Raw genomic sequence first — 23,572 nt, 5'->3', positions numbered from 1 at the left:
ATTGAAAGAGTTCAGTAACAGAACGTGTGTAACAACCACGCTTTTTTCAAGTACGCTCACTGGTTTTACTTAAACAATAACATCTAAGTATTTGGTGGAATTTAAAGATAACGTAGAAAAAAGAATCAGGCTGGAGTAGATCTGCTGCACTATGTCAGACACAGGAAACCTTCAGCTGGACGACCTGAATGAGCTGCAGGTATCCAGGTTACCTGTCGTCACTTTGAGTTGCACCAAAGGAGCTGGAATGGACTCAAAGTGTTTCCTGCTGATTATGCAAACAGTCATGACTTTGATTATACCGACTGTGCCTGAATGTATAACTTTAAACAGCTTCTTGGGCATCTGTTCATTGGTTTCCTTCATTTTTCTTGTTTTTATAAGTGAAAAAGGAACAGAGAAGCCCACCTGACACCACGGCTCGCTGACGTAGTGTCCGTAAGCCTCCCGGCCATCCTTGTCCTCGGAGTGATGGAGGGAGCGGGCGGTTAGTGGATATCCTGGAGGAAGATTCTCGAGCAACACTTTAAACTTCTCGTCAGTCAGAGCCTGACTCGGTGTGAGAGAGAGGTTGGGAGGAACTTGTCACGGCCGAATCAGGAAAACGGATGCAAATGCAGACGGAGACACTTATGAATGTGATAACAACACTTTATTTATAAGCTGTGGACCAACACTTAAAGGCAATCATGTACTGTGAACTGAGTCCCATAGACAACAATGATGCTAAGTTTAGCTAGTAAAACAGTTTGCTAGTGTAGCTGCTGACACTAGTCTCATTTCAGTTTGATGGTACAAACATAACAGGAGTGACATTATTGATATTTTACTATATACACACTATTTTGGAAAAAAGAAAGCTCAGTGGTGGAATCAAATATGACATTTCAGTCCAAGGTATTTATTTCTATTTCATATCATTTATGACTCCTGTGTGAAAGCTTTAGTTATATTTAAGGACAATATCCCCAAAATAAAGTCAGAGATTTGATCCTTGTGTGTTTCAGATAAAATGAAGACAAACTGATGCAGTAAATATTCTTTTATTGATGAGAAAAAAATTTTTTTTGTTTTCTCTTTTAATTTTGAACTTTTTATAGCTTTTTTGCAACTTTAATTTCAGTTTTTTTTTTCAAACCTGGCTATATATATTTATATGTATAAAACCTTAAAATAAGTTAACTTTACCTTTTTTAACTAAGTAAATTTTAGGTTCATAGAAATATTAGTTTTCATTTGTTACTCGCAATTTTATTTTTAAAATTCCCTTAAACATAATTCATTCATTTTATTTTATTTTATTTTTTGATTGATTGCTGATTGATTTTGGCACTTTTGGTCCGCCACACTGTGGCCCCGCCCTATCTCGGTGATTGACAGCTCCGCGTCCCTGCCTGCGTCGCTCTGCCCGGCCTCCGCCATCTTGCCTCTCCCTGCCTGCCAGAAGCCGAGTGCGGAAGTGGAAAACGGCAGTGTGCGGGGCTTAGGGTTCCGCCTGTGGACGGCCAGCCAGATCCTCCAGCCGACACAGCCAGCTTTCCATCATATCTTAACGGTTTCGTAGCGCGCCAGAGACCCGGGGGGCAGAGATGGCTGGACGGTTACCGGCGTGTGTTGTCGACTGCGGCACAGGGTAAGCTGTTTAGTTCGGACCGCCGTGCAGGCAGACGGGCAGCCCGGGGGCTGTCAGTGTCAGCAGGGGCAGCAGCCATGGGTGTGTGTCTGTGTACACTCACAGCTGGGCAGCGAGCGAACATGCTAACAGCGACTTATTACTGCTTATTATCGGGAGCTTCAGGGTTAGTTTAAACGCCTTCCTGTTCTGGTTCTCCTTCCTGCCGCTCAGGTGGTGTTTTCTGGTGCAGACCTGAGGCAGGAAGGGTTCCCCTCATTCATCTGGAGCTGGAAAATCTGCACCTCCGCTCTCATGATAATATCTGATGCTAATAAGATAAAATTTTCTTTGCTTGTGTTTGCTCCCACTTTTAAAAAAAAAAAAAGATTGTAAAAACGAGTGTAATTCATAAATCTCTTTGCTCACTAATTTGGGATTGAGCATGCGCGGTACTACTTCCTACACAGCCTACACTTCCTCATTCACGTTTTTTAGTCCATATATGGTCGTCTCTCGGCATCCGAGCGTGGTTTTTTTTTTTTATTAACTTCTCTAATTTCGCCTCTTTTACCGGTCCGACGATTCTTCTCATAACGACTTGATCTCGCAGATAAAAACATCTAAAACTTTGGCATCGGATGTTGTGTTAGAGGACAGAGGGGAAAAAAACAGAGAAAGACAATCTGAGCTCCTCCTGCAGCTCCTTGCATTGATCAGAGTACTGCTGTGCAATGCTCTTGGAATTTTGGTATCAATCCCATAAAGTAAATACAGGGCTAGCTTTGCAAATATTAATGCCGATACTTTTAACTTATAAAGCCAGGTTATGTAGAGGAGAGCAGTCTGTCATCCATTATGAGATGAATCATTAATTTGCAAATTCTGAACGTATTTTAATCACCACCAAATCACTGTCATTTTTACTTTACACAATAACTAGCTACAACAGAACAAAACACACCTTTCTCCCCTATCCTGCAATCACTCTCTGATTTATTTATTTATTTTTTAATTTGGTTGAAGCTAACAGATTTTTCTCACATGCTATCTAAGTATTACAGCCATGTCTATAAATATTTGGACAGCGACACAGTTTTTTTTGTGAATTTGTAGCTCAACGCTGCCATGATGGAAATGATTTTGTATGCGTGGTTTTAATGGAAATGCTGTGTTAGGTGTCAACAGCCTAATTTTGGGTGCAGACTTTCTGTTAGATGATGCATTAAACCATGCATGACATTTGAAAAATGCTGTTTCCTTTTCTATGAAGGAGGAAGGAAAGAGTTAGAGTCAGTATTGAAACATGGTCAAATTTATTTTAGTCTTGTGGGATATGAGAATGTTTTGTCATTTTCCAGGCTCATAGGTAATTGGAAATAAAATAAAATGTTAACAATTAGCTGAAGTTTTGGAAAGGGATGATTCTGAAAGATATTGTTCAGCTGTACTGTTCCCTTTTGGGGACTTTGGGGGGGAAATGAGGTCAGTCCATAAGTATTTGGACAGTAAAACAACTTCAGGGTTTTTTCCTGCTTTAAAAAATGTTGACATCCACCAAATAATTGCTGGCTCTTCACAGAAGGAAAATCACCAAGACTGTGAGAAAAATGTAGCCTTTTTACTCAAGCTGAAGTCATACTCATGTGCATGGCCACCCTGAAAGGACACTTTGGAGAAAGTTTTTATTAAAAACGTTGTTACTGTTGCCACTCCAGTTCATGTGAAATGAAGCAGTCAGGATGTGCTGAAAGTTCTACAAATCTGAAGAAATTATTGCATTAACTCCCTTGGAACTGCTGCCCCTTTCACACGCTGCAAAAACTATAAATGAAAGGATTGTTTTTAATGATTGAACCACGCGATGAGTTGTAAAGATGAGCAGGACTGTTTTCTTTTTTATGAATGAGGAAGGAAGGCGTTAAAAAGTCTTTCTGTGAATTATATTTTTAAACCTTTGCTTTTTTTGTGCCCTAAAAACATGTTTACAACATTACAGCTGACATCATTTCCATAATGCTGCTTCATAAATGCTGCATGATGCATTTAAGGGCAGATGTTCTTTAATATTCCTGTTTAGGACATGCTGCAGGTTTACAGTTAAAGGTGATAGAAAAAATACACAAAAGTGTTTAGGGGGGAAAATAAAAAAAGAAATTAGGATGGTTTTCTGAGGTGAAGGTTTTGGTTGTTGGAAGCATCTTGTGTGTGTGATTATACACACAAGAACAGTTGATCTAATGTTTCTGGTCATTTGATGAACAAAATGAATCTAAATGTGAAAAGAAAATGATTACAAACTGGTGAAAGGTTAAAAGATCTTTGGTGGGCACCACAGTGCATTCAAAATGCACCAACTGAGTCGTGATAGGAGTGCAGCTTTATGTAATGGCTTGTTTGAAATATTAAAATTGACTGTGCAGCCATTTTCAGAGGCTCAAACGCTGCAAGAACGTGAACAGTAACAAACAGAGGGAGGTGTTTTTTTATCCTAACTACCTGCAGCCCTGGCTAAAAGGTGGTGCCGGTGTGATAGGTGTGCTTGCTCTGTTAATCTGGGCTAAACGTGCCATGCATTGCTTGCATGTGGAGGCTTGAACTCGTCACAGTGTATACAGCTCGTATCAGCAGCCTGCCTATCCCCTCAGGTTGTTAACCAATCTACTGCAGCGAAATCTGTGAGCTAATTTCTCCTCAGCGAGCAGACTGCTTCATAATAACCCTCAGGTTCCACTTTTATACCCATGCAAACCTCTGACCAGAAGAAAGAAGAGTTTTCTATTTTTCCAAGTAGAAACTTTGCGGCGGAGGCACACAGTGCCAGCTGTGGGCAGATGTTTTACAGCTCTGATGGGGCTCAGCAGCTGCCTCTGACTAATACAGTGACCGCTTCACATCCTTTTACACATCATCAGGCCTCTGAGTGGCCAAGATGATATTATCAGATTAGACTGAAAGAAGCTCAGTCACAGTCATACTTGTTTTTTGGTTTTTTTGGACACCAAAGCTTCCTTAAAAAAAACAATCGCAGGTGTTGCAGCTGAAGTTTGGGTGGAGTCTTCTGTCTGAAGCAACCTGTGGGGGTCTCCTGACATGAGTTCAGCGGTGTCATAAATAAAGCTCATGCTGGACTTAAAAACTGTGTTTTCCAATAAAAATAAAGGATAATTTAGCTAAAGGCAGCATAAAACCTGCAGCTCGTGTTGTCCTGGGCAACGATGTGTCCGCTGTCGTGCTGGGTGACGTGCTTTTTTCTTTCTTTTTTTTTTAATTTAAAAGCGTGTCCGGGCAGGTCAAAGTAGGCAAGCTAGGACGGCTCTGTGGAATGAAGGTTTTCAGAGGACTGTTGTTGTTACACATGTGATACAGCTGTTTGTTTTTACGATTGCCAGCACAGGGTTTTTCATTTTTAGCTGTGTCCAAGGCAATAAAACCCTGAATCGTGGTCATTTTTGTGATGAAATTTTGAAAGTTTATTTTCTTTAAATAAATGGGAAGTTGAGGTTTAGGAGGTGGATCAGGTTAGTGGTTTTATTGGTTCTCATTTTTCTCAGAAGTTTAGTTTTCTAGTGTTTATTCACACACTTATAGTTTTAAACAGCTCTTTGTGTCGCAGAATAATGTTTGTGTGAGTGTTACTCGTATCATAAAGTGCTTTGAGTGCTTGAAAAACTAGAGAAATGCAGTATTAACAGAGTCTGTTTACCATTCAAAGTTTGAAGCCATCACTTGTAGCATGTGTCAGATCATCATCATTAATAACTCTGTAGCTGTGACTTTAACAACATGAATGTGACTAATTACGCACTGATGAAGGAAATTAAGTTGCACAACATTTTTTATGGCAACTTTTGTCAGCTCACTCTTTTCCTTAATCAAGCAGCATAAATCTTTAAGGTTTCCTCAGAGACAAACAGCTCCAGTGCTTTCCAAATGGCGACCCTTGGGATTTTGTGTCAGTTAAATATTATCACTGTAAGCACACAAAAAGTAATGAATGATATTCAAATTTACTGCATTGCTGAAGACCGTTTGCCTTCTCCTCTCGCTGTCTGAAGCATACACTCTGGAAAAGATGAACCTAGCTTCCAGGTATCTTAAACTATCACTTTTTAATGGCCACTAGGGGGCGAGAAATGTGTTTGCAAAAGGACTTCCAGTCCTAGAAAAGTCTGAAGACCTCTGTAAACACTTGCCTGACTAGTGACTGTTGTGACGTCATGTCCAATGTTAAAACACCAAGATGGTGACGACGAAACTGCTTAGCTCAAGTTTTCGTAACGGGATGTCAGTGGGTGATGTCATAGCAGCTATGGGATACATTGCTGCCTGATTCACAGTCACTCATATGTCAGCAGTGCTTTCCATGAGCGTTTCTGCTGCTCCTTCTTGGCCTGACTGAGGTCCAGAGGGATGCTGCTCACTCACAACGACACGGTAAATCAAATCCTGCTTTATCATCCTTTGTGACCCTGATGATTCTAATTTACAACACAAACATCCTATTTATAGATTCAAATTCACTGAGGTCATAGCTCACATGAGGTGATTTCCCACAGACTCACGTCACTGTTTTTGACTTTGAGATAAACTTTCACAATGCAATAAAGGCAAAAAATATATTTTGAAATTTTCATTCATTGTTATGTTTTGTTTTTTTTTTTTAATTTATTTTTTTTTTTGTGAAAGGAGCCATTTAGGATGTAAAACAAACTGAAAGCACCACACTTACATTTCATCACGAAGAAAGAAACTGTGCGTTCACCGCGCCTGTTCACACTTCTTCTCTGTTTGGGCTCCACCAGCCGAGAAACTCGTTGCTAGCTTTGTGTGCTGTTGGTGCAGGTGAAGCTGTCTGCAAAGCAGCCCTCAGTTTCAGGCTGTGGTTTTAATGCTGTGGCTGGTGGGTGCAGTTATCTGTTCTGTGTGGCTTAAAATAACTTTGACTAAACCAAAATTCATGCGATAAGCTGCATGGTCTCTTAATAACTCTGCCTCAGTTTGTCGCTGTGAGTGTCTAAAGTACAAAAATCTGAGCTCATGTTAAGTAAAAATATTGAGTCTGCTGAGTCTCACCTGACAATTCAGTAAAAAGAGACACAGCAGACATGGTGACATCATACAGTAGGTCTCCAGGCTCCAGGAGCACAGGTTTGGTGGGTTTCCCTCCGAGTTTCTGCTGTGCTGTTTTTTCTGGCTGCACCTTAAAACAAATAAAAATCTGTGCTGGCCAGAGCTCTGTTAATATTTCAATGTGCTGTACAGATAAAGTGTGAAGATGCCAGATAAGATTTTACCGTATAACCAAAAGTTGTTGAGCTGAAGCGGAAAAGAGAGAACTGGGTGGTGTTTTCACTCTTGCCTGTCAGCTCGTACCTCTTGCTGTCAGAGGACTTTAACTTTATTTGACCCCAGAAACATAAATCAGATGGTGGAGCACATCTGCCTAGCTGTGAAGCAGAGTTTCCCTTTTTGTCTCCCAGCTACACAGACATGCGTAGATCTGCAGAACATGTGGGCTTTCTAACGGGGATTTTTATTTTTTACATTTTTCTTGCACATTTTTCACAAGTTATCAGGACGATTTAGTTATTTTTATGTAAAAGCTGATGTTTTCTCACAGGCTTTGGCAATGAGATCAGACAAAACAAGCAGTTAAAAGCGGTTTTTTTTATTTCTATGTTCACCATCCCAGCCGGTTTCTTCTTAATCGTACATCTCTGCTTCCTGTCTGTATTTACTCTACACAAACTGCAGCGTTTCCTGTGCATCAGAAGGTGCTGTGCAGGAAAAAGAAACCTGTGATTGGAAAGGAAACTCAAAAGCCATCATAACTGTCTTACAGGGTAAATATTCTAAATAGATGTTTGTTCCTGGATAAATCTCCTGAGGTTCATCGTCTCATTTTAAGGAGTTTCAGTGAAATATTACAGCAGCTTGAGGTCAAACAAATCTAATGAATTCATCTGTAGGTGAAAAAATTTAGAAAATATGGGAGGAGAAGTGATGACATCATTGAACATATTTTGTTCACAGTTCAATTTTTATTTTTATAGCCATAGTTCAGAACAACAGTTGCTTAAAGGTGTTTTATATTGTAAGGTATAGACGGTACAATCAGATGATCGGCTGTGAGTAGCTTCTGGTGACTGTGGGGAGGATGAACTTCACGAAGAGCACAAAACCTCAGATAGAACCAGGCTCAGAGAGGGGCAGCCATAAGCTTCGGGCTGTTTTAGCAAGTTCCCATTTTACTTTTGGAAACTGTAGAAGTAAGACAGCAGTCTGAGAGAGAAATGCTCTGTTACGATAATAAGATACTGTGAGGTCTTTAAGAGTTTGAATGAATGAATTCCAGTCTAGAAGTAAAAAGTACATAAACTAATTTTTCAACATCACTCTGAGACGGGGATGTTTCTAATTTTTCTAACAATAATCATCAAATGAAAGAAAGCAGTCCTACATTTTTAATTAATCTACACATTGAAGAACATATACTGGTCCAAAATGACTAAAAGATTCCTCACAGTATTGCTGGATTCCAAGGTCATGCCATCCAGAGTCAGTATGATTAGCAATGGTGTTTAGAAGTAGAAAATTAGGCCATTATGTCTGTAAGAGGTGTCTGTAGTTAAACTAATTTATTAATGTAAACTGGTCTCGTAGGTAAATATAGGTGGGTATCATCTGATTAGCATTTAGTTAAATGTTTATTTACATTTAAATATTTTTTATATTTTAATAATATTTGTTCCTGATTTCTTATGAAGAAGATCAAAAGCGAGCAGCCTCATATGAATCTTATCTTTAAAGTTGGTATTTGAGTCGTATTTTTAGCACATTTGTTGTGCCATAACTTCAGCGTCTTTGAGATACTGCTGATGTCCTTCCGGCTCCTCGTTTTGCAAAGATGAATTCAAAGCAGCCACTGTTGTGACCAGGATGTGGTTTGTTTTGCCCGCGGTGCTCTGGCATTCGTCAGCAGGGTCCTCTATCGGTCCCTCGGGCCTTGTGTGCAGGAAGTACAGGAGCCCTGAGCCGGGATCACATCTGGTTCACATGTGCCTGCGAAACATTGTTCAAACAGAGGAGAGACAGTTGTAAACTCAGTTCTTTGATGTTAAATCTGAAGGTGTGCTCTCTCAGGATCAGCCATTCTTAAATCTTAAACATCTTAAGTCATTTATCATGCTTACAGATTCTCTCGTACTGCAGCAACGCTGCAAATGCAGCTGCCCGAGTTATATGAAAGACGCTTGATTTCCTTGACAAACATAGACGAACATAGTTGACCAATACAGCATGAATGGCTCTTTCAGGGGGCTCCCATTAGCAATCCCCAGAGTCGCTGCTGCTTTTGGCACCCACCCAGTGCGCCTGAGGGACAGTGACGCCATTGATCAAAACGATAGGGCCAGAAATAATCTTTACTGAAGGAAAAGGCCTCGCATACAAATGCAGTTCCAACAGACTCGATGTCCATGACGTGCAGCCTGTTTCCCTGTAGTGAAACTGATTGTTGTCTGTTGCAGTTACACCAAACTGGGGTATGCAGGGAACACAGAGCCACAGTTCATCATTCCATCATGTGAGTATTTTGCATCCTACGTATTTAAACCAATTCCGCCAACGGGCCTCTGCAAATGTTTGACATTATTCCACTTTTCTAATGTCTTTAGTCATAAAATGCACCAGATTTTATCAGTTTATTTTCTTTCTCTGTTTAATTCTCTCTTTTCTCGTCAGGTATCGCCATCAAAGAGTCGGCCAAGGTCGGGGACCAGGCCCAGCGTAGGATGATGAAGGGGGTGGATGATTTGGACTTCTACATCGGAGATGAAGCCATAGACAAACCCACGTATTCCACTAAGGTACGAGACCTTTAGAGGAATACAGAGAATCCCGGTCGATGTGAATTTCATCTAAACAAGGAGAGATTGGATATTTTATCAAGGCTCAAGCTGGGCTACTTGGTTTTGGGGTGCATCGTGTAGATGTTTCTCTGTACCCGAGACAGACTAACAGCTTGTGAAGAGGCAGACTCAGGCAGCGCTCCCTTCTATTTTTAATTTGTGAGAACTGCAGGCTGAGCTGGACTCCCAGAGCTAAAAAGTGGGATAGATGAGACTGTAGGAGTATCTAAATTTAGTGGATGGTCTGTGACTTTGCTGAGGGTTCAGCTGTTGAGTGTTTGGAGGCTGAGGAAGGAGAGCTGCCATCTTTAGCTTCCCAGAATAGGTTTCTGTAAAGTCACTAATGTCACTCATTAAACTGAGCTTTGTTGCAACAGTGGCCCATCCGTCACGGCATTGTGGAGGACTGGGATCTAATGGAGCGCTTCATGGAGCAGATCATCTTTAAGTACCTGAGGGCCGAACCTGAGGACCACTACTTCCTGTTGGTAAGAGTCTTAAACACAGGGCCTCTGCAGTGATGTTAAACATTCAGTTTAACTGCAACAGTCACTTCTTAGAAAGATAAAGATAAATGAATTTAATGCTCTGCCATGAATATGTTTGAGTATTTGTAGATCTGTGTTAGTGTTTTTGATCTGCAGAGTTTTACTGTTAGGTCCAGACTTGAGTCTAACTGTACCACATCCTGTGTTTGCAGACGGAGCCTCCACTGAACACACCAGAAAACCGAGAGTACACTGCCGAGATCATGTTCGAGTCCTTCAACGTACCGGGGCTCTACATCGCTGTGCAGGTCAGGCTCCCTTACCCTAGAGCTCTAGTTTGTTTGTTTAACTGTGGAGGCATGTTTGTGTCTTTATTTTGCAGTGAAGACTAGAATTAATTCAACTGCACAGGGGGTAACTTTATATAGGAGTGTAAAGTTTTCAATAATAGGGTCCTGGAAACTTTATAGGGCAGGTGGCTCTAGCTGGTAGCTGTCAGCTAGTTGGCCTCTGTGTGCTGTTGGAACCATTTGGAACATTTTTAATGATGTTATTCATCAACAAAAAGGCCGCTGTGGGGTTAATTGTACTAACAGACCGTATAAAAAGTCTGTGCTTCAGATTACTGAGTGAAATTCTGGAGTTTTATTTGCACTAATTAGCAGGTATCTGTTCCTGTGTGACGCGCCCATACTGATACTGATATCTCAGTGTGAGATTCAGTTCAACATAAAGCAAAACTTGAGATTCTGAAATGGATTTTACTTAAAATACTTTTAATGTAGCGTTTGTTTTGTATGTTCTATTATAAAGACACAAACGAGCCTCCGTGTGTGAACAGAATATGATTGTATATGGAGGAATTTGAAAGGTTCAGTTATAGCATGTCTGTTTTGAATAACTTTTCATATCATGTGATCATGTGACCATGTTTAGTTCACAGCAGTGTGTCACGATCACTAGCACTGCTGAAGTGTGAACATACTGTGAAGTGTGTGACATTCCCGTGTGTATGTGTGCGCGACAGGCTGTGCTCGCTCTAGCTGCCTCCTGGACATCCAGACAGGTCGGGGAGAGGACGCTGACGGGTACCGTCATCGACAGCGGAGACGGCGTCACCCACGTCATCCCTGTGGTGAGTATACAGATCACGCCATTGAAGGACACTCATCCCTGAGCCGCACTTATTTTTGTTTTCTGTTCATTAGAAGAAAATAGAAAGTTTCAGAGGGGAAGAATCGACAAGGCAACCGAGAAATGTTTTGTGAAACATGAAATGAAAGTGATGGTTTGAAAGCTTAAAATTAAAACATTTCTGATTCATTTCTGATCTGTTTACCCACCTCAGTTCATTTGAAATAAAGACAATCATTTAAAAAACATTTAAAAATCGAGCAGTGGAGGGTCTGGTATTTCTTTTTTGCTCAGTGAAGGTAAAATGGGAACAGAGCAGAGTTCTAGTATAACTTCCAATGTGCACGAAGAACCAGCAACACTTTTGTTTATAGACCGAGTTTATATGATTGGTGTGTTTCGACATGTGGCTTTCATTACTGAAGTCGTGCCTGAAAGCTCTGCTCTTTTCTTATAAATGTACCTTTTATCATTTTTTTTTTGTTCTGTAATTTACTGTTTATGTGAAAATTAAACATATTTTTTTGCATTTCCTCGTAGCTTTTCCCTGTTTTCCCCTTTTCACCAGGCTCCTTAACTGTTTTTTTCCCCTTTCTGCCTTCAGTGTGCACTACTACCTTATTGCAGAACCTCTTTTATTGAAACGATCCATCTTGATGTGTATATGAGACGTGAAATGTCGAGTTTCTAATATAAATCAGAAAACAAAAGTCCAGAATTTAATCTGATATCTTAAAAAAGCAAACAGTTTCGGAAATGCGTTTTTAAACCTTTGGAGAAACTAACCACTCACATGCATCTACTTCCTGGTTCAATGACTAACCAAACCAAATGTTTTCTAGTGTGTGCTTTAGGAGTTAAATGGAGTTTAATGTCATGTGTACAGGAAGCAAGTACACTGTTTTTGTTCATTAAAAAATGCTCCTGTGCTAATTTTAATCAATTATTTCTACAGCGTTTTAATTGATTGCTGTTTTCATTATGGTCATTTGTAACTGTTAATAAAAACAGATGGCTTTCATTTACCTGTGATGCAGAGCAGCAGTGTATGTTTCTTTGAAGTCTTATAGACCGTGTGCAGTGTTTATATATTTTTCCATTTTGCTGAGTAACCGGATAGTGCCGATTTTAAAAAGTAGGGCAGAGTGTCTCGGAGGCTGGAAGAAATTACTCAGTTTGAGGAAATGTGCTTGCAGAATTCGTTCTGAGGCTGAATCAGTGAGTCTGCTGAGCACGCTCACGTCTCCGTGGGGCCTCGCAGATGTGATGGAAAAACACATCCAGCTTTAGCCGCTGGAATCTCTGTTTGGTTGCAGATTGTATGACATCCTCTGTCTTTCTTTCTCCACCTGTCTCTTTCTCTTAGGCTGAAGGTTATGTAATTGGCAGCTGTATAAAGCACATTCCCATCGCAGGGCGAGACATCACCTACTTCACCCAGCAGCTCCTGAGGGAGAGAGAGATCGGCATCCCGCCGGAGCAGTCGCTGGAGACGGCCAAGGCAGTGAAGGTACAGCTCCAGCTCCCACCGCCGCCTCTGCGGGGGAGGCTGTTATTATAGTTATTCAATGTGTCAGCAGTGGCATGCAACATGTTGGTCTCCTGTGGCTGTAGAGGCTGAAAGCATCCCCTTGCTCTCTCTTTGCTCTCACACACAACAACACGCTCAGTGTGGTGATAATGTTATTGAAGAATGTTCTACTGACAGTCATTAAAATATCATTGTCATACTGCTGAATAGCTACAACAAAGACAAACTGCAGCATTCAAATGCAATATTGTGTTTTAGTGTAAAAGGATCGGCAGTGTTATATCTGTATAGCCCGAATTTTCTGTTTCTGTGCACAACAGAAGCTGAACGCTGTTTAAAAAAAAAACAACAGTATGAGACTAATTTCACTCCTTAGATTAAAATGCTTCAGCTGAAAAAGAGCCGGGGCACTCGAGCTCCGTTTGCTGCAGTGACAGCACCGGACTCCGCTGAATTATTTTTTAAATCAGGGAACAAAGTGGGACTGCACTGCATTTATCTCACAGTGACAGCAGGTGGCGCCATCAGTCTGTCTCAGGCAGCAGGCGTCCTTCACACACAGTTTCCCTGAAACTCAGCCTGAGACGATTCCTTGTGGGACACAGACGGCACACTTCAATATTTTCTCTGTTTTTTGCAGCTAAATTCGTGTCTCAAGAATTCATTATTTTTTCCTCCAATTAATTTTCCAACTTTCCCGGTCACGGATTGATGTGACTTTTATGTTAATGCTCTTTCTTTTATTTTTCCTCCCTCTGTCAGTCACTATATTTTCTTGATTTGCCCCATTTCTCCATGTTTCCTCCATGTTTATTAAACAGCTTGTTATCCAGGACTTTGTTCTGGATGTCAGGGGCCATTCTTCATTACCCCGAAACAGAAAACAAGAAATGAAGTGAACTGAAATAATTAACATTAGCACTGTCTGTCGTGCATATTGCCTATTGTGTCTGGAAATGTTAATTCCGGTGCCTCCTGGTGTGCTGGCACAGTGTACCCCAGTCCCTGCAAATCAAAATAATGAGTATGGGGCGCTGTTAGTGCTGCACGATTCAAATGTGTCGGTGCCTAATGTTCCTATCACTCCGGCATTACAACCCATGATAATAGAAGCTGTGACACAAATAGAGCCGCGATGATTAAGTTGGCAGATTCTGCTTTCTGTGACCTGATATAACACAACTTTTTCCTGTTGCTCTGACCACCAGGAGCGGTTCAGCTACGTGTGCCCGGATCTAGTCAAAGAGTTCCAGAAGTACGACACGGACGGCTCCAAGTGGATCAAGCAGTACACCGGCATCAACGCAATTAGCAAGAAGGAGTTCACCATCGACGTGGGCTACGAGCGCTTCCTGGGACCCGAGATCTTCTTCCACCCAGAGGTCTGTCTGTGCCGTGCAAATCATGAAACGCAAATTTGACCTGCTGTTTGTCGCAATTGGGTGCTGAGACATGTGGGAAATTGTGGTGTCAATATAGGAGTTTATCAGGATTGTTTACACATGCACTTAAAGACAAAATGTTAAATTAAAGGGAATTTGTGAGTTTGTTTACTTTACTTTGCAAGTTAGTAAGCAGCTAGTTTGACACACAAAGCTGTGGGGAAACCAGTGTGTGTCCTGCTGTTATGCTGCTCTGCTGCAAACTTGCAGGACTGTAAAGAAACAAGTCTGAGGTGTTCTGCTGGATAAACTATTAAAGAGCCCAAAAATTAAACAAATGAACACACGCCCCCAGTCCCACGACATTATTAGGCATGCACAAAGCTCTGATATTTTGTTATGGCTGAATTAGGGTGGCTTGTGAATGTTTTCTGCTGCTCATAAATGCTGATTAGGTGGCTCTGCTGTTACCTCAGTGAACCACCCGTGGTAATTAACTGCACATCTTTGTTTTATACTTTGCTGTTTGAAGGCTACATTTAGTATCTACCTCCACGCTGCACCCGACGACATGTCAACCTTGTTTCTTCCTCCTAGTTTGCCAACCCGGACTTCACCCAGCCCATCTCCGAGGTGGTGGACGAGGTCATCCAGAACTGCCCCATCGATGTCAGGCGTCCTCTCTATAAGGTGAGCTGACACGCATGAAGACCAAACATCTCAAAGAGTGAAAAAATCTGCATTTTTGTAAGACTTATTCACATCATGCTGCTGTTGGGGGGAGAACTGAAGCACACGCTCCTGTTTGTGCGTTTGATGGATTGTTCAGGTAAAAAAAACAACAACAACAACAAAAAAAACAGGTCAAAATAAAAAGATTACAACAGGTGGACATGACACTGGCTGACAGAACAGATGGTGTTCACCATGCTGAGCTCGACTGTTTTCATGAGCCCATGGAATAAAACATGTTTGATATTATCCCAACCCCATAGTGGGAAAAAGACAGACTTAATACGACCATTTGGCACCAAACCATCGAGGTAACAGGAGCACGGCACAGCTTTAGCAGACTCACAGCTGTCACATTACATTTTCACTCCATTTTATCATAGCCAAAAAATTATCCAATAAATAGTTTCTTGTATATTTATAGAAAATTGAGCAACAGTGTGATTAATGTTTATTTTTTTATTAGTAAAAATCATCTTTGTTCAGCATGTGTGTGTTTTCTTTTTGGTAAATCGCTCTAAAATGACGTAAATTAAGGTGGAGAGTTTCCAAAAAGTTCAGTTACGCAACTGTTTATAGGATCATCGTCTTCATTAACACCATATCCATGTTTAATCTTTAAATATCAACATTGGCATGAGTACAGGTATATCTCTTAGAAAGCCAGTATTACTCAGTCTTTTTAAGGGTCTCATGGGAATGTTTGTTTAGTTTGAAAGAGACAGGAGTGAAAAAGTAAGAATCACAAGTCTTGAAATGTTTTTTTTTCTTTTTTAAAGCTTTTATTAAAACAAAATCATGTGACGTGATCATTTGTTGGGTTTTAATGCATTTTGAGTTTAGTTTGTAAGAGTCATACAGGCCGCTGGTCGGCTGCAGGTCACTGGTGTTAAGCGTTTGTGTGATTTTTCGTAGCTCTGTAATAGCGGCGTCCTTTTTCTTCCACAGAACGTCGTCCTGTCGGGAGGCTCCACCATGTTCAGGGACTTTGGGCGCCGTCTGCAGAGAGACTTGAAGAGGACGGTCGATGCCCGCCTGAAGATGAGTGAGGAGCTGAGCGGAGGCAAGCTCAAGGTGAGCAGAAAAAATGAATTTACACTGGGCACGGATCGATAGTTCTCAATCAGCTGAATTACAAAACGGCACACAGGTTTATTGAAAGTAGATGAACTGATTTCAACAGCAAATTTCTCCCTATAAAAATCTAATGAGGCTTAAAAAGATTAGAAATATTTCAGGCTCAGGTATGCAGGGCACAGTTTTTTTATAGCTCCATAGATGCTCAGGTCATAAAGGTGATTCGTTACGAGCGGACCTGCAGCTGTAAATCTACCTCAGACGGTAGAGGAGCAGCAAGCAGCGACTGCAGCTAATTTAAGGCGGACCAGAATGTTCTGAACCTCAGAATAAATCTCCTCGGTGTGCGTAAGTAGAGCAGGAGCAGGTTCAGGTTTAGCAGAAATGTCCAGAACCTTCTTGAAACACTTATTTAAATCACATGCAGATAAACTTTTAAGTTTTAAGTAATACCAACCTCCTAACTGTTGATTCAGGTTTCTCTTACTGTACTAAAAGCTTTCCAATAACTGTTGGAAATGGAGTTTTTCAGTCATGCCAGCTCACGTGACCACAGTCTACACTTAAGTGAATAAATGTGCTGATATCAGAGCGATCCGTCCCTAATTTTAACGTCTTTACACTGAAACCCTTCCAGGCCACACGGTTGCAAACTTGTTAAGTATAATTTTGCACCGTCCTGGACAGCTGGTGGGATCAGGCTTTGTGAGTCAGGATTAGAGAGATATCAGATCAGCAAACTCTTCCTTTTACTCATCTGTGACAAGGTACTCCTGACTCTCTTCTCCATCCACCCCGCCTCAGCTGGACTCTGTTCTTCTCCTCTCCTGTGAACCCTCACAGCTATTTGTCATTAAAAGGTGGAATTACAATTACATTCAAGGAAAACAGGATAGGATCTTCTTGGCCTTGATTTTGTGAAGTTGTTTCAGTTTGATGTCACTTGCTCGATGTCGTTATCCCACATTTATTTATATTAAGATATAGTTGACACACTAGGGGGCACCAGCAATCACAGGTTGTATGTAGATGTTGTCATCACCTGGTTTATTTGTTACATGGGTTGATTAGTGGTGGACACACCGTAGAAACCACACCCGTATGTTATTGATGGATTCCTGTTCTGCTCAGAAAAGCCCAGTAAATGTGAAAATATTCACAAGTAAAGCATCAGTTACTTTTAAGTATAGTAACTTTTAAGTACTAGTAACTTTGGCTAATTCATAAAGGTCTGAATATAAGGCGGCACTTTCTTTGGTTTATTAAGCTCCAAAAACAAAGTCTTAAACACTGATTTAGATTTTGAAAACATTGAGAAACTGTCAGTCAGGGTTCGTGCACGGTTGCACGGTTTCAAATATAATCTGTGGTGATCAAAGTGACTAATTCTTGTAATGTCACTACTACAGAGTCCTCCCCTGGCTGCATTCACTCTGTAGCTCTCTCAACTTCTGAAATAATCTTTCCTCTGTGTTTCCTCCGCAGCCCAAACCGATCGATGTCCAGGTCATCACTCATCACATGCAGAGATACGCAGTGTGGTTTGGTGGATCAATGTTAGCATCAACTGTAAGTATTTCTCATGTTATCATCATCATCATCATCATGTGGTTAAACTTTATTGCAGGAGAAGGAAATCTGCTTTTAGATTCACCCGCATGTCGGCTTTGCTCCCGTGTGGCATTTAAGGCCACACGCACTTTAGTTAAGCCCTCATTTATTGTGTCGTTTCTTTTAGTCCCTCTGAGTGGAAGTGAGTGCTGTGGGTGGTTGTGACATTTCATTATTCTTTTTCCTCCCCTGTCTCTTGATGAGTTATTTGTGTGAGTGAGGCGGATAATTTTATCAGCAGGAAACGTGAGTGGGAGCGGAGGTCTGACAGCTGATTCACCAAAGGCTAATTGATGTTAAAAATCGAATAATCCGATAAGAATAACAATCCTTTTCATGTCTCAGGATTCACAGTTAAAGAAAGTTTTGTCGGATAATCGCAAACATCTTGAGTTTGTACCTCGACCCCTGTTTACCCCCGCGGTTTGGTCTAAATTTAGAACCAATATATCGATCAGTCAATCAATCAAACATCACAAAGGAGTCGTGCTTTTAATAAATACACTCCAATTCAAACCCACTCCAGCACACGTACAGTTCAAACCTCAAACAGTTAATTAAAGAAAAACTAAACTAAGATAAAGCCACAGACTGTATGTAAAAGATGGAAGTACTTTTCAGGTTTGTAAAGTGAAACCTGAGTTTTGAACTTTAAAATAATTTGCACTCTGATCTCTCCCTGAAAAGTTTGAATCTTTCTGCCAAACATAGTAAAGTCCTCCATCAGCCTCTGTGTATTTATTACACGTCTGCTATATTGTTATTACAACAGCATTCTTTATAATGACCAGCAGGGGGCGACACTTCTGTTTGCATAAAGATTTCCAGTTGTGTAAGAGAATAAAAATACAGTTTTATTCATCCCAAATTTAGGAAATGTTTGCTCCAGCAGATGTAGTAGTAGTAGTAGTAGTATGGTCATTTATTACAGTCTGCGAAGATCATCCATAGAGTTGGCTAATGGTTTTTCAGTTAAAGGAGAATGGACGGTACCATAACTCGCCTGGTTGAGCAGGTCACCGTGTCATTTCCTGTCAACTCTCTGTACTTCCCTGTTATAGAAATAAGCCCCCAAAATCTCATACTTTTGTCACGATAAGCTACTTTTAGATCTTGGAAGCTTTGTGTTTTGTGCTACTGGATGTTTCACATGAGTTCAGCACCGTGTTTCATCCATGTTTTCAGCGATAACTGTTTAGTTTTCCACCACGCCTCCTGTTTCAGATCTTTGGCTGCTGATTGTTTGCAGTATTTTAAATGTTGACAAGCTCCTGTTTTGTGTTTCCTCAGCCGGAGTTCTACCAGGTGTGCCACACCAAAAAGGACTACGAAGAGATCGGGCCGAGCATCTGCCGCCACAACCCCGTGTTCGGAGTCATGTCCTAACTTTCTGGAGTTTTGCTGGCAGTAGGAGGGTGGGGTGGGGTGCGGGTGGGTCTGAGGCAGTGATGTTAGGCAGCGCTTGGTGGCATGTGGAGGTGTGTGCAAGAATCCAGGAAAAGGAGGAAAGAAAAAAAAAAAAAAAGAGCCCAGACCAAACAGACGGGCTGGAAAACGTGTTGTGAATGTTTTTCCGTTTTCTTGTTTCTTTTCTTTTTGTTCTTTTCATAATGAGGGAAAACAGTCTGTAAGCCAAAATGATTTTAAGACAATTTCTGGATCTGTTGAGTGGCGATGATGATGACGGTGTTGGTGGATGTTGGTGGGATGGTATTTTCCTGACACCAGAACATTATTTATGCGAATAAAACGCGAGCCCAGGCGAGATCTGGTGACTCTCTGAGATCACGCTTAGAACATATTTTTGTCCTTTTTTCTTTCAGCTTCAGCATCTGCCTGTCTGTTTGCATCCTGGGAAGAGCTTGTTTATATTTCATACTAAAGTTTTTATATGTAAAACTTGGGGAAATCAGGGGTTGAAATAATGTTACGAATATCAGTGCCAGCGAGAGACTGTTTTAATCCTCAGTGCAGCTTTGATACGCAGTATTTACTGAATTCGAGTAGGCGTTGTTCTTTTATTCCCCGCGTCCTCGCTGTCTGCCCTCTCATTCTTCACACACAGACCACGTCAGGTTTCCAGGAAAGAGAAGTGAAACTGAATAAGGATGACTGTCAGATCAGTATTGTTAGACTAGAAGTCTTTTTTTTTTATTATTAAATACCAAATTATGAAAAGAATGGGATTTGTGTATTTAATGCAACATTCCAATAAAGGCTCAAATTTGTTTCTAAGCCCCGCTGTCGTCTTTGTGACTCCTTATTAGAGTAAAGCTCAAGTATCCATCTCAAGATTAAGAGGTGACTATGTTAAACTATTTTTAATCCCAGATCGGTCGAAATAGAGTGGTAATAGAAACAAACCCTCGACTGACCACAGTCTTCTCAGGTTTTGGAGTCTTTTAGTCACCCGCCTTCAATCACTGCTCAATCCAACTAGCAACAGTCCCCCAAGGCTTTCCATCTGTGGGCCCAAACAGGCCCCTCCCCAGGCTCAGCTCCAGGATGGTCTAGGTGAGGTTCCTTAAATCCAGTAGTGGATCTATAAAATCTTACATGGGGGGCAAGGGAGGACTAGGGAGGGTGACATGTGAAAATCCCCTATATGTAAATGGAGTCCACATATATGCCCCATGTCCTAGCACCTCTAATGAAGGCGGCAATATGAGAATCAGTGATGGTGTCAGTCTTTGACCAAGTGTCAAGTCTTTTTCTAAGAAGAAAATAAAGCCTAAAAGTGACTGTTCAGCAGCATCCCATCAGGTAGGATGGAAAGAGATGGAAATGGAATTATTATAAGCCAAAAGATTAAGTAAAGACCTCACCTGATCATAAAATCCAGGATCTGATTTTCCATTTTGAGGCCTATAAGAAGTAATGACTCTCATGATAAGAACAAACCACCTCAGAGTCTGAGGGTTTTATTACCATCAAACATCAGGAAATAGAAAGTTCAGTAAATCACACCCCAGAAAATATCCTTAAAAAAATTGCTCTGAACTTCTGACCTTCAAAACTTCCTTTGGCAGAAAAAGTCAGGTTCACTCTGCAGTTGTTCCAAGCACGAATCCCACAGAGCGGCGCGTGATGAGGAAACTGCAGCAGTTTATAAAAGTTTATAAAACGTGACACGTGGTTAATGTCTGTCAGTGGCAGTCTGCTGCCTCCAAGATTGACTACTGACACATCCTTCCTATCAGCCAATTTTAGGTGGAATAGACTCTGGCCTCCTGCAGACCTGCACAGCAAGAATTCCCAACAGGGCAACGAGCCCCCTGCCGGGGGTATGCAGAGGGATTACGGAGTCGCTGAAACGGCATCAAAAATTGATTGTGTGCAACATCCCTCATCAGTCCACAAGATGGACACCCAAGTAACTCTTTGCCTTTTTCTTTCATGATGATCATGATGATTATAAAAAAAAAAAAATCACACGCCTGCCTCAGCAGCCCACTGCACACATTTATCAATACCTGATGACGAGAAGATAACTTTCAGTAAATACATTTAAAAAGTAAAAAGCAAAAGATTTTATTTAAATTATTCATTTTAAAAGAACATCTTAAAGGTGTTTGTTGTATTTACCCTCTGCACAAACTAAGTAAAACTTAGTCACCACCAGGGGGCGACATTTACCAGAAATGTTTCGAAGGCCAGCACCTTCAAGCCTGAGGCTATTTATGGTTCTCTGCTGGAAAATGGTGTTCTGTCTCCTGTAGGTTGTGGGGGTGAGGCTACCCCGAGCAAAGGAGTTTAAATGTTGTGGATTGATGGTGAGTGATGCTGGATGACTGGCAGATTGGTGGAGCATCAGCAGGAATGTGGGCGTTGTACTGGAGGGTTGTGGTAAAAAAGGCAAAGCTTTTGTTTTACCAGTCCAGCTACATCCCAGTCCTCACTTATGGTCATAAGATTTGTGTTGTCTTGCAGTTTCCTGGTAGGCGGAGTTAGTTAGTGCAACTGGTCATTGTCTTTGGCTAGGCACTCCCAGCACCATGTTTTCATTTGGTTGGCTTTGGGCTGGTTATTTAGATTTTTACTTTCCACAACCCTGTACAGCTGACATTTAACCAACTGCTGCTGACGCACTGATAAAGTGCTAGCACACCTCATAAAGTTAATCACATTTGCTGCTTTTAAACTAGTCAAGTTTGTTTTGAGTTGCATCTCTCTTATTTATCATGCCTCTTCAATTTTAGTTTGTGTTCTTTTTAGTCAGCAACAGTTTGCGCTTTTTGTTTTGTTGAGGTATTTTCCAAAGAGAAAAGTTTCATCTCACATTTGCTTGATGGAATGTGAGATGAGACTTTTGGGGAAATATTCTCCGGACTGATGGAACAAAAGCTGAAACTTTTGGAAGGTTTGAATCTCATTATATGTGGCGTAAAAGTAACTCAGCAATTCATAAAAAGAAGATTATAGCAACAGTCAAACATGGTGGTGGTAGTGTGATGGTCTGAAGGTGCTTTGCTGCTTCAGGATATAGATGAATTGTTGTAAATGGTGGAATCGTTAATTCTGCTCTCTACCAGAAAATCCTGAAGGAGATTGTTTTGCTTCAGGACATAAACTGCTGGCTGGACAATCATCAGAAACACACCTGCAGGTCCACCTCTGAATGACTCAATAAATAAATAAATAAATGAAGGTTTTGGAGCGGCCTAGTCATTGCCTAAACTTAAATCCAGTTGAATTCTTTAGTGTGACCTCAAACAGGAGATTACTCTCTCGCAACCATTGCAAATGTCTGATTGCAGTTCTTGCTGCCAAGAATGGCACAACCAGGTGTTGGGTTTAGAGGGTGTTTAATTTTTCACACACTTCTTAAAAAATGAAATCATCATTTAAAGACTACATAAGACAAAGATAACCACAGTAAATATGTCAGTGTTGAAACTTGTTTGATATTCTGAAACATGAAAGTGTGACATAAGCAAAAAGCTAGGAAAGCAGGGAAGGGGCACATACTTTTCACAGCACTTTATCGCTTCCATTTTGCTGTGAAAAATGATGTCTGGATGCCTGTTTAGCTTGCTGCAACTTGACACATAAGTAGAAGAGGATGGATGGATGGATTTTCAAATGTACCATCTTCTTTTAGCAAACCTTCAAAAGGTTACGGGCGTATTTTGGGTTCATGGTTTTCAGCTTTTTTAAAATCTGACCTTTGTTAAAATCCCCAGTATCTTTGCACAAGGCCATTCTCCCTGCAGCCAGCACACTGACTTTAAAAACTGACTGCTCACTTGCCAAAATAACCAACAATACTGGTTTCATTTCTGAGTGTTTTTAATGTTTTGGTACATCAGTGTCAGTGTGTTGTGCTCAGGTGTCTGGGCACTTTTAACTGTGTACCGGAGCTGTAAATCTGTCCTCTTCAAATTCCAAAAAAATGTGTGAAATCTACGCATAACGCAACAGCCTCTATTATTTCTCCAGACGGCTCAGCGGTTTTTCTCAGCTGTCACTTTGGTCCTTGGGAACCACTTATTAAAGTCTTGTCTTCAGCATTTGGATCTCTTCTGTGCGAATGACAAATAAACTTGGAGGCAAAAGCTTCATCTAAATGGAGGGGGGGTGTCGCACCCCGCCCATGCACTTAATCGTTTCTCACTGAGAGTCAGACAATACGGCACAACACCAGGTAGAAATCTGCATTTAAATGGACTAATCCCCCTGACAGGAAGTCAATTTGTAAAAAAATTGCAATGGTTTTTGTGTGGCATTGTTGTTAGCAGGCAAGGACGCATCAAGCTTCTGACATCTGCATTAACCGGACAGGGTTTTTGTTTACAGTGCACATCACCTAAGGCAAAGTTTAAATGAATTCTTGTGTGATAAAATATGCAGTGTTTTACTGTGTTTGGAGTTGGGAAAAAATGTCTTTGGAGAAGTTGAGCTTTTTGAGTGGTGTCAGTCTTTCTTTCAGGAACATTAAATAACATACAGAGACGTAGTTCCCCATGTGCCCAACAGATGTCACTCTCCCTGCATCCCGGGGGTTGCTCTTTTCCTTCCTAACTGTTCTTGTATGCCTTTGCATGAACATGCAATCCATTTGGGTCTAAATGCTCCACGTACGCTGCAAAATG

The 23,572-nt window shown here is 41.0% G+C and overlaps 1 protein-coding gene across 1 annotated transcript; it reads left to right on the top strand.

The window, feature by feature from the left end:
• Positions 1-1,420: 1,420 nt before the first annotated feature.
• LOC308410322 (actin-related protein 3-like) lies at positions 1,421-19,715 on the top strand. The gene is made up of 12 exons (XM_080903579.1): positions 1,421-1,633; positions 9,145-9,200; positions 9,359-9,483; positions 9,903-10,013; positions 10,226-10,321; positions 11,041-11,148; positions 12,514-12,657; positions 13,887-14,060; positions 14,658-14,750; positions 15,741-15,866; positions 17,355-17,438; positions 18,771-19,715. The coding sequence occupies exons 1-12, from the start codon at positions 1,590-1,592 to the stop codon at positions 18,864-18,866; spliced, it is 1,257 nt and encodes a 418-aa protein (XP_080759705.1). The 5' UTR covers positions 1,421-1,589; the 3' UTR covers positions 18,867-19,715.
• The last annotated feature ends 3,857 nt before the right edge of the window (positions 19,716-23,572 follow it).

Source organism: Rhamphochromis sp. 'chilingali' (genome assembly GCF_963969265.1).
Source record: "Rhamphochromis sp. 'chilingali' genome assembly, chromosome: 14".
NCBI classification, from domain to species: Eukaryota; Metazoa; Chordata; class Actinopteri; order Cichliformes; family Cichlidae; genus Rhamphochromis; species Rhamphochromis sp. 'chilingali'.
The sequence above is the reverse complement of the archived record's forward strand: the minus strand, read 5'-3'. Positions and strand labels throughout refer to the sequence as shown.